Source organism: Malus domestica, chromosome 17, assembly GCF_042453785.1.
Source record: "Malus domestica chromosome 17, GDT2T_hap1".
Taxonomy (NCBI): domain Eukaryota; kingdom Viridiplantae; phylum Streptophyta; class Magnoliopsida; order Rosales; family Rosaceae; genus Malus; species Malus domestica.
Window position 1 is genome coordinate 25,648,709 of NC_091677.1, and position 12,336 is coordinate 25,661,044.

At 35.2% G+C, this 12,336-nt stretch overlaps 1 protein-coding gene and 1 long non-coding RNA gene across 2 annotated transcripts; both read right to left on the reverse strand.

The window, feature by feature from the left end:
- Positions 1-1,450: 1,450 nt before the first annotated feature.
- LOC103437306 (uncharacterized) lies at positions 1,451-2,506 on the reverse strand. The gene is made up of 3 exons (XR_011578016.1): positions 2,376-2,506; positions 2,078-2,182; positions 1,451-1,810 (listed from the first exon to the last, which is right to left on the reverse strand). It is a non-coding gene; the product is annotated as an uncharacterized lncRNA (long non-coding RNA).
- A 4,493-nt stretch (positions 2,507-6,999) lies between these two features.
- On the reverse strand, positions 7,000-9,832 carry LOC103437257 (uncharacterized). Its single transcript, XM_070817125.1, has 5 exons — positions 9,356-9,832; positions 8,655-8,768; positions 8,234-8,313; positions 7,503-7,627; positions 7,000-7,266 (listed from the first exon to the last, which is right to left on the reverse strand). The coding sequence occupies exons 1-5, from the start codon at positions 9,406-9,408 to the stop codon at positions 7,195-7,197; spliced, it is 444 nt and encodes a 147-aa protein (XP_070673226.1). The 5' UTR covers positions 9,409-9,832; the 3' UTR covers positions 7,000-7,194.
- Positions 9,833-12,336: the final 2,504 nt, after the last annotated feature.

The window sequence follows — 12,336 nt, forward strand, 5'->3', positions numbered from 1 at the left end:
GATAATACTTAGGCACTCACTAGTAAGTATCTTATATGTACCTTATATGCATCTAGTAAGTACCTTAAATGTCAAAATTGTTCCCATGTTATACCTCTTCAGTTGACTTGGTCCATGTATTTTCAATTTAACCGATTTAGTCTTCGTGTTTCACTCACTTATTTAATTTAGTACTTTCCATCTAGTTATTGTTGAATTTTTTATAAATATGTTTCGGATTGATTAACAAATAAGAATAAAAGATAAGAAAATAAAAAGAATTCAAAAGTAAAAGGAGAATTTGAAACCCCCAGTACCACCACCGTCGAACACACCCAAGGCAACACCCCAATCACCGTTACTTATCATAGAAACCACCCACACTCCCTCTCGTAGTTCTTCACCCAACAACTCCCAAGACGATGTCGATCACCCTCCCCCATCCGTGCCATCTTCATAGCATCAATCTGCACCACTTCCCTGATCTCCCTTCCCCCGTACCCTCATGGGTGTGATGATTTTTGGATTGTTTCATATTTGAACTTTTATTTATTTTTGACAAAAATCTTATTTTTGACGGAATGGATTGCATTGGCTAACGGTGTAAAACACAAAGGCTAAATCGGCTAAAATCAAAATACAGGGATTAATTGACTAAAAGGTTAAAAGACAAGGACCTTTTTAACATTTAAGCCTTTAAAAAATAATAGACATGCTATTTAATTTTTCTTGGACTTTAAAAACAAGTGACACGTGATATCTTTTTATTGAACCTGATAAAAAAATGAGTATATGAGTGAGTAACTAAGTATTATCCTTTCTATCCTCTCTATAGATTTTTTTTTCTCAATTTTCTATGTATATCTTCCTTCTCCAAAACCCTCCTTATATAGTGGTTGGGTGGAGAATAAAAGGACCAATATGTCCGGTGTGGAATTTTATCATAGACTAATCCCAATTCTCATTTCTCACAGATATCTTCGCAGCTCTACTATATATTAAGTGTTTTTGGAGACTTATAGCTCAAAACACCTCTCCTTCATTGACAAAATCATGTTCATTTGCTATAGATAGAGGCATGAACTACTGACTTTGTTGTATTACATCAGTATTCACTTTCGTCGACATTTCCTTCTGCACCTTATCTTCAGCTAGCTGCCGCTCCCACCTCCGTTGCTTATGGCGCCGCCGTATAAGCTCTGTCGCCGTTGCTAGCTAGAACTATGCCACGACTGGGGAAAACAACATGCTGTTTTTCTTAAAGACTCTTTGGAACTAAACTTTATCTAAAGCTTTCTAACCACCATACCTAAGAATCTAAATAAACTCATGCAAATAGTTATAAGGGCTTTAGAATGAGAGAAATTACTGCTTAACTGGAACCAACTTTCGAAGTAAACAAAACCCATTTTTATTGATTTATTCTGTATATATACCATCAACATAACGTGCAGAATCGACGAAAAATGGAATACTAAAGCACTAGTACCACTTTTATTTATTAGAAACCAGAGAGTTGTGGTCAGAACAAGAAGACAAGCTCCTATATCCTTTTCTGTGTGTTTTCAGGGGATGATGCCGCATGAGCACCAATACAATTATTAAGCCCATACCAAACACCTTGTGGGATATACATCGAGTTGAAAAAAAATGTGACAGATTTAGCATCAACGAAAATTGTCGCTGTATCTACTTTCCACCCATCGTATCCCGTCCTGTAGACTAACATACAACAAGGGTACGTGCATGGCCCGAAAATATGACCAAATGTATCCATACGACACCGTCGGAATCTGCCTTTTTGTGGATCATCAATTCTACCCGAATACACCTGATCATCATTAGGAAATAATGTTAACAAATATCATCAGTTGCTGATGAAAATACAATTATGTAAGTTGTAAATATTGCACTTATGTGACACTGCAGATGATTATGTTGGCAGACATCAATCTAGATGACATTTTTAGGTTCGCGCTATGTAAATTTACAAACATGTATAAGCCTGTCACGCAATATATTATTTCCGACATAGAGCTAGACTATCTGTATTGTATATGAGTTTGTATCTGTATAATGTAATTTGGGAGAGAAGTACCTTATTCAAAGTATCACCAAACGTGATATTGATCTGATTTAGTGTGTAATGGGCCGAAGTACAGCTAGTCTTTATCTTCACCACGTAAGAACAGTTACCTACATTCTGGAAAAACCCATATCTATTAATTTTATTAATACATTAGGATATATAGTAAAAAATTATTACACACAATTTTTAGAAAAAGAACATATGTATTAATTTAAATAAGTAATATTTTCTCTATTTATTTTCATATATTCATTAGTAATTTACAGAACTTTGTTGATTAACTATTTACCGAGGAATTTTCTCATACCCGAGTGGATGGGAGGAGTTGGGGTTGTGCATTAATGGTTGAAGTGGCTTGCATGAAGGTGAAGATAAGCACTAAAGTCACTGCTGCCTTCATTGTTATTGACATAACCTTCAACTTAATTTCAGTAAAAAAAATAGTCTGAATAAGAGAGAGGGGAGATATCATTATATAGGGTATAAGAATGCTATAGTCGGTCGTTCGTGTGCAAGTCTTTATCACTTGCTTAACTAAGGGTGGATTACAGTCAGAAACTTTATCTCTATGGTTGTGATATTTGATTATGACATTAGGTTAAGTGTGTACACCATTATCTCTTTGTCATGTTGTCAAGAAATTCTATTACTAGGTATGAAAAAAGCCCTGCAAACAGTCATTTCTAGAATTTATTTTAGAAACCGTCCATTTTTAAGAGGTCTATATTTTTATATTCTTTGTTTTTATCTATTGTTTTGGAAAGTGATGGATTGTCTTGATGAGATAGGACCTTCCTCTTTTAACTCATCGTGTTCCAAGTTCAAACTATCTTTCTTCTTATATTTAGTTGGGTTTAGAAAAGATTATATCTAGCATTTGTAAAAAATAACAATAATCTATTTTTTATTTTCTTAAACCATGGTATTATGATTGTTTTTTTTTTTAATTACGAAAGGGGGATTCCAACTCGAATGCATAGAAGAGCACATTCAGTCTAACCAATGTTGTCATGCACATATTTGCATCTTTCACTTTAATCTTTAATACTATCTTGCCACGCCCTGTTCTTTCCCCCCATTGTCCAACCCTATAAAGATGCACATACCATGCATGTCCCGGACGTGCATGGCCCGATAATCGGAAATCTATCTTTAGAGCAACGCCTGAATCTCACAGGCAACCATGGATCGTCTAGTCTAGCAAACACTTGATGATTATCAAGAGTTATGAGTAAATATTGCGCACAAGTGATAAATAAACTCTAAGATAATATACGCTCATACAATTTAGTATGTTACATTGCCAAAGCACCCTTTTTTTTGTAATACGTCCAAGTATCAATCTAGGCAACATATCCAAAATAGTAAACAAAAATACTTTTATTTAATGAGTAATTCAGATTCATAGTCTTTAACACGACTACTATTTGAAGGGAAGTAATTATAAGTACCTTAATTATGGCCGTTAGCATCACCAAATTTTTAATTCCGATCTGATCTCGAGTACATATGGAGGTGAAGTACAGTCTTTATTTACATAACGTACAAATTTACATTCTACAAGAGCCATACTTATCAATGTTCTTGCGTAAGATATAGCATACAATTATGTATAAACCAAAGCAATTTTTATCTGTCTAGTATTTTCATATGTACAATTGCAATTTAACAAACATAGAACTTTACGATCAACAAATAATGAATGCAATGCAAGCTTATTTTTGACACAAGTGATATGGAGGAGGGAGAAAATCGAACTTTGAACGTACACAGGTGAACACTCTTAACAGACGGACCTGGGTGTTGTTGAAACTTCAAGGAAGTGAGAGGTTGGGGATGGGGTTGGTGTTGTAGCTGTGGACTGGTTCAAGTTGCTTGGACGAAAGCCAAATGGAGGAATGCTAAAGTCACCCGAGCCTTCATTGCTATTGCCATAACAACCTTTCAATAGACTATAGTTTTTGAGTAGGAGAAAAAGGGACAACTGAAGACAAATATGTGGGATGTTATATGTATAGAGATGCATTGCATACCATGACGAACATAAATTAATTTGGGAAAATGATTTTCTCACATCCTTTTCATTACTTTTCTTTTAACTGCTTTAATATGAAAGCGAAAAATAAATAAATGTGCGTAGGAGGAAATACGTGATATGTGAAAATTACTTTTTCTTAATTAGGAAGAGATCAGGCAAAGAAAAATATATCGGTCTCTATAATTGTGGTATTTTATTATGAGATTAGGTGTACCATTATCTCTTTTTTTCATGTTGTCAACAATTACTAAGTATGAAAACCACCACAAATTCAGTCAATTTCAGAATACATTTTAGTAACCCATCACGCTTAAAAGGTATGTTTTGTATTCGTATTTGTACGCTTTTACTTTAACCTTTAGTACCCCCTTGGAGGATGAGGATCCTCTCCAGATCCTCTTTGTGGGGATCCTAGGGATCATCTTTGTGGTGATCTTAGGGATCCTCACATTCTAACTATTTATTGTACATCATGTGGTTAGTTTTCTTTAATTACCATTTGTGTTTAATTTTAAATAATAAAATTCAAATGAATTATGACTACATAATGTACGATAAATGATTAAGATGTATTTTTTTGGAGGCTTTTTGACGCAAAGCAAATTAGAGAATAGAACTAAGGGTCAGTTTTTGGGATTGATGTTTTTTTCTTCTAAACCCGCTTATGTTGCGCTTTAAGAATAACTAGTTGTAAAATAAAAGAGTTGAGCGTTTGATAAACTGTATTTTCAAAAGTGTTGTGAGTATAAAAAGCCTAAAAGCGTTTGAAAATTTTCAATGTAAAAGTGATTGTATGACAAAAATAAACATAGTAGTGGGCGTGGTGACAACAACAGCGGTGGCAGGGTAGTGGCAGTGATGGCAGTGCCAACAGGGGGGGAAGGGTGTTGTGGTGGTACCAATAATAGGGTGTCGTGGTTGGGGTGTAGAGGTAACAGTGGTCACAACGGTGATGGTGGCAATTGCTTTGTTGTTGGCGATGGCAAAGACAGTGGTTGTGATAGTGGTAGTGGGATAATGTTGGTGGTTGCAATCATAGGCAATGGCGACGATAGTGGTGACAATGCTGATGCTGGTGGTAATAGTAGTGGTGGTAATTGTGGAGCCGGTGATGGTGATGGTATGGAATCAATAATTGTAAGAGTATGGTGGTGATGCCAATAGTGGAGAAGCTGATGACTTTGATCCTCTCCCATTTGCCAGAAGGTCTTGTCTTGTTTTTCCTTCTTTTACTCTTTTTAAATGTATGTTTTTTTTTTTTTTTTTTTTTTTTTGGCAAATTTAAATGTATGTTATTTGGTTAGATAGAGCCATTCCTCCTTTCACATAATTTCATTGTCTGGTTGCTGACAAAACCAAAAATTACAAATTACAATTTCATTCACTTCATAAGCAGATTGTGGTTGCTGCTTTCACTCCCCAGTTATCTTCTTGATTATTTGGTTGCTAAAATATAAACAATTTTGAATTCAATATGAAGGGTTGGGTTTGTCAAGCTGTTATATTTTATCATTGTTTGCAGTTACCAGCTAGAAGCAATGGAAGCAGCAATTAAGAACACCATCGTGTTCTTGGACACTGGCTCTGAAGAGACTCTGATTGGCATCATGCCTCTCCGCACCTACACTTGCTCCACAAGCCTTCTCCTTTCATTGCCGTCCTCTTGGTTCCTCAAGTTGTCATGGTCAAACAATTATGCACCTACTAACTCACTGTATATAACTAGTTTTTCCACTTGCATATAGCAACTCTATAAGATTCTTGTTGTCTTCTAATACTAGCAAGCTGGTGCATGTACAAACTCAAATTTGTCTTTTTTGATTGTTGCTTTTAAAAGCTGCTGTCTGGAGGTCGTTGTTTTAAAACTAAGCGGGATGTTTTGTTTTTACCAAACATTTTTTTATTGCTTAACTTTGAAGTAGTACTTTTTGGTGGAAAAAAAAACCCCCAATGGGACCTAAGAGGCTAGAATCATTGTATCAAAATTTCAAAATTCTCTACAGGGCCAAAATACTCCAATTTTGCAAGATAATTCTGCGAAGTTGCATTTCTTTCAGAACATAGTAACTGTGGGAGTATGAAGATTTAAAGGCTTTCCAAAAATTTTAAGTGACGTCATTTAAATAATGAGTTTAATGATTTTCGATTAGTAAGCACTTTTGTTCTATACAATTTGCCTCCTTTGTGATCAATGTATGACTTTCTCAGGGACTTAAATTTCTTTTTTTTTTATTGTTTTGGTAAAAAAAAAAAGTATTGAAGGAGGGAAAGCTACCTCATTCTAAGGTCAGAGCCTACATCACAAGTCTTTTTGAGGAATTATAGAAAGGGTCTTAACCCTTTTTTTTTTTTTTTTTTTTTTTTTTTTTTTTTTTTTTTTTTACAAATCTACCACCAAGAGAGATTATCGGCATCGAGACTCAAACCTAAGCCTTGAACAATCTTTACCAACTCCTCGTTCGCTTAAACTATACATAAACGGATTTAAATTTAATTGCAAAGAGAGAACCCAATGCCCTAGTCAACTTGACAACACTCATGTCCGGGAGTTCTTTTTTTTATTATTTATTTTAACCTTTGCGATTATAAAATTGTAGATAGTAAAAACTCTTATTATTAACATTTGTATAGTAAAATTTGAATTTTATGCTTGGCACCAATCTGATTTTAAACATTGGAGACCAGTGACCTCTTAACGCAGTAGTTTTCTCTGTTATTTTTTATTCTAGCTATCTAATGATCCCTAATCCATTCATAGCTCGGGGCTACATGGAGTTCAGTGGAGGACATACTTATATCGCAAATCGTCCTAATGAACCACCGTGTCTTCTCCGGCAAAAAATTTACCACGGCGACACACTCACTACACATTGTTTTGGGAAGACAGTATAAATATTACAAGGTATTTTCAAGAATAATCTTATAGAGTATAGAAAATATATTCTCATGGAGTAGAAAAATATTACCTATTCTCATATTATCTTATCCAAGCGAGGTTTGAAAACATAATGTCTATCACAAAGCCTGAAAATACACCGGGGATGAATTCAACGTTGCCTTCGGTTCAACATTCAGTAGGAAGCTTGATTCAGAAATCAGTTGGAGGCTTTAACCTTATCAATCTCTTGATTCTATCCTTTTCTGTATTTTCCAGCAATCCCTTCAAAGTACAGGAAAACATATGTCAAAGAAGATAAAGTTTATGAAGTAAAAGGTTGGGCAGCAACATAGAACTGTTGTGCAATATGGAGTCCAGTAAATGTGAGATGAAACGAGGGATGAAAGCAAGTCTTCCTATCAACCCGAATAATAAAAGGAAATGTAAGGTTTGATTCTGATGTTATTATAATGAGAATCTGTCGCTCTAATTATTTTAAAGGATGTCCAGCAGCTCACCTTCCAAACAATTTCATCCAGACACAAGCAAATTCTTCCGTACTTATCCAGGAAAAGGCGCTCAGTTGGCGGCTTTCCGCATACATCCTTCACAGCTGATGTTATAACAAAGATCACCTCCGACACTAGCAAGAAACCATCCAGGGTTAACAAAGCAATACCAGTAATAAAATCAAGTACATCATATCTCCCATTTAAAAGCAATTGATACAATATGGTGAAACTACAGCAAGCACCACATCAGTCTAAAAAAGTTATCATTTTGCGTTTTTTGACAAAAGGTGATGGCATCAAATTTCCACCGAAAAACAAATAAAACAATTGCTACCTTTCGCCAATTGCACCAAGCTGTACATCAGATTCGGTCCTACTAAAACATCTTTGGGGAAATATATAGCACTCTTTTTTTGCTTGTTTCTTCTAAGCAAAGTCATCAACCCTCCCTAATAGTGAACTGGCCCACTGTAACAGGTGAGAGCCTTGTGCATGGTTGATGACATGAAACTACTTTGGAAAGCATGTAAAAGTTACTCATCTAAAATGGAAAAGCCCATATTTGCAACTAACTAAACTACCGATGAAAAGGTATTAAAGGGGTGTGAAAAACAACTGGTCCAGAACTTTAATCTCAACAACAGTGAAGTACAACTTTGGATTTTTGATTGATTAATTTCATCCTGTCATTTTTACAAACCAGCATCATATTATTGAATGGAGCACCGAATACTTACAGGCTAGTTCATCATACTCATCTTTGCCCACGACATAGATGCTGACATCCCCAAGCACAGTGTAAACAATGTAAACTGACCTGATAAACACATCAACACATGTCATATCATGTCAAATGGTACCAGATTCTGAGTCACGTTTCTATTATTAATATAAATACTGATGACAATGGAGTTCTTTGCAGAAGACTTAATGCCAAAAAGGGAATCCCTTCACAAACCAAATTTCAATCTCTAGCTTATAAATTTTACAACTTTCATCACATTCCAGCATTATATTCTCACTGGGGCAAAAATCAGGTTCCAGCTCAGTTCTGATTACACAATATGCCATTACACTAGTCATCTAATACTAAGGCAATCTAAACATAGAGATTATGCATTATATCCGCACAACAACAATAGAAACTATTATACATACTTGTGGCAAGCAACAAGGAGCTCTTCATTCTTCACGCCCCTAAGATTATCTGCCCCAAGTTTGACCAGGAAAGATCGCCAATGCAGCCTTTCCTCAGCAGGAACTCCATTGAAACTTCAATAAGACGTAAAACCAATGAGTCAATGCTTCACGAAGACAGCAAACCAAAGTACAAAAAGACATCAAAGCAATCAACTCAAAACTGCTCTACCATCAGTCCTTTTCGATATATGCCATATAGATTGCAATTGCATACACACTATACAGCGACGCACAATGATGAGGTTTCAATAGTAAATGCTACATGGTCTCTATACCATGTCTACACACAAAACATGATTTGTTGTATATTGTTGCCTACCCTGTTCACATCTTGATCTGACAAGATCTTGTAAGATAGAAACTAGAAGGGTACCATTTAAAATTCGGCGTTTCCCCGTAAACCCATATAATACAAATAAGCAACCATCCTAGCAAATCAAAGTCCACCCGGTTTAACCCAGCATACATACAAAGAAAACAACATATTACACAGAAATGAAAAACCCAAAACCACAATTCAGATCAAATCCATAATATTTCCAAGCTAGATTAACCAAACCCACAAAATGGTATAACATAATCAACAATTCTAAGCCAAAAACGCAAAGCAATTCAAAATCATGGGGATCTATGAATGGACGGTGGAGATCTGCGCTTACCGTTCAACTAGGATGTTGCCTTCCGAGTTGGCGAACAACACTGCCAGTATCATAGCTCGCTCGCTGAGTTGAGTTGTAAAAATGTAGGATCGGGGAGGAACACCAACAATTACTGATGCGATGAACTTGGTTACATAAAATGTCAATTTTTCTATACGAAATTGGAATTTTCACTGCTTGTGGTCTCCTCAGGCTGCGGTGGGAGTTGGTACGGTTGCTTTTGGGCTTTTTGTTTGATTATCTGGGCTGACTCCATTTGGGTCAGAGCAGATTTCTGTGATTTTATGGGTTGATTTGTATGATTTTGTGGGCTTACATGGGTCTATTTCTACAGATTTCTATGATTTTATGGGTTGATTATGATGTTGTGGGCCTAGATGGGATTGTTTCTCTGATTTTGTTGGCTTACATTTGGTTGTTGTAGAGAGAGAGAGAGAGAGAGAGAGTGAGAGAGAGAGTATTCACACGGGTCAAAGTACAGATGCACGGGGGTGCAAGCATTATTCATATGTTAGAATATGAGCATGAAAATGAATGTAATAATCAACTATTTTGAGTCAAATTAGTGCAACGAAGATATAGGATTGAAACACAGTTTTTATCCTAATTTTGTACTTTATTGTTGGACAAGGATTCCTTGTCAGTGTTCGACTTGGATTATAACAAAAGAGACGAGTGGATTGTGTTAGAGATATTAAGTAAATGGGTTAGATGATGACAAGTGTCAAAGGATTAAGAGTAGTTGTTAGTTTAGTCTGTTGTGTTTGTTGTATAAATACTCAAGTACAGTTGCTTACACATTAAGAAAATAAGAAGAAATACATTTGATACAATTTTTACTTCTCTCTCTTCGTTCTCTGTCAAAGCTCTCGAATCCTTTACTATCAGGAATGTTATAGAACTTCATCTACAAGGTTAACAGATTGAACGTGTATGTATAGTAGGCATTTGATCTTACAAAAAATAGAATCAAAGGCCTATTGTTGATTTGAGCAGTAAAGGTTTTGTTAGAGAAGATTTGTCGTAGAAGATTGATGGTTTCACCATCTTCTAGCTCTAATCTCTATATGGAAGGTGTATTATTTTCCTTGGTAATTATTCGTTTTGTATCCATCCCTAGCCCTAGCAGTACACTCCATCAATTGGTTAAATTTCCACTGTTGTTGCGCAAGAACACCAACATTATTGTTTTAATTAAACGTGAGATTATTGTACAATACGAAGCCTGCACAACCGTCATGATAGGCCGCACAACAATAATGGGAAATTTGATTAAATATAACTACATGTGCAACAGTGAAGGATCCTGCGCAAATAATTCATGCTGCAACTGCACCTAAAAATGGTTTCGAAAAAGGTCTTATATTCGATATTATGTAACTTTGTAATTTGAGCTTCTATTAGGGCTGAGTTCGAGGCCAACTGGTAGGGTTCTAGTTGATCCATGTCGAGTTTCAGATCGACGTGTTGGAGCTCATAAGTTATACCAACGCTACGTAGTCAAAATGGGTAATTTCAATATTGATTAATCTACAATATGGTATCATCATCATATTCCCCGTATTACGAAAATATGTATTTCGATCCATATATAATATATACTACACTTCACATTTCTCATGCATTTAACCTCTACTCTTTGTTTAGAGTGCAACAAAGTTTTTCATAGGTCTTTGGGATTTTGTGTTGTCAAAGTTTGATGAGCAGTTGGAGAGTATAATCATGTACTAATCGACATCTAGATATTGAGAATATGAATCTCACATCAGGAAGATAATAAAATTTGTATATGCTTGTAAAGAGTTAGACTACTCCTCATATATTAATTAACGTCCTTCATTATAGGGTCATTCGAATCAAGGGATTCTCCATTTAGAATCTAATAGATATACTAATATATAATCACAAGATTTGAATAATAAGAAAATGATGAAAAAAGGGATCAATCAATAGCCATTTCATATATACGTTCAATCCAATGTATCTAGTGTTCAGAAGGTTCCAAAAGATGCTATGCTCTAGTCGAGCGGCGCGCAGGTGCATCTAGGCGAGGCCTAGGTGGTTTTTTTTTTTTTAAAAATTTAATTAAATTTATTATATAACAGATAAATAAATATCTACTTATATTGTATTAAGATACATAATTACAAAATAGAATGACATATAAATTATAAAGAACTAAAACATATGAAAACATTAGAAACAAACATATAATGAGTGTTTATCCAAGTATCCAATTGATTGAAAAAATAAAATGCAAAATGAAAGTTATCTATTTTCTGTTTATGTGAGAGTTGCGACCTTAGCAGGTTAGGCGAGCACCTAGGTAGGTCTAGGCGTCACTTCTAATTTTTTATACGCCTAGAGATTAATCATGGCAATGGCCACCACTTAGTGCCTATGCGGGGATTTTTTGTCTATGTGAGAGTCGCAACCTAGGCAGGCTAAAAGAGCACTTAGGCAGGCGCCTAGGCAAGTTTAGGCGACCTTTCTTATTTTTTTAAACACTTAGAGATTAATCGTGGCGGTGGAAATGCCTAGTGCCTCAAAGGGGCCTTGGTGGAGATTTTTAGAACACTAGGTATTGATGTAGTAAAACCTCTCTATAGTGATACTTTATATAAGAATAACCTCCATGCATTCATAAAAAGTTTTGATCCCAACTTGGGCCAATTATATATAAGAATGTACTTTACATTGTAATAAGTTATTTTTTTTTAGTTGCATCATAAAAAACTTGCCTGATAATAATTGTCAATATGACCTTTAACAAAACTCTTTTACATATCTTTCTAATCCAAGGTTCTAAAAAAATTAGGTGCTAGTTGGGCAGCGAGCTGGGGCCTAGCGCCTAAGCGGCTAGGCGGACTAGGCAGATTTAATTAAATTTATTATATAACACATAATAAGTGCCTACTTACACTCTAAAAATAAAAGTATACTTGTATTGAGAATTTAGGAAAATTAAAATTTAAAACTTA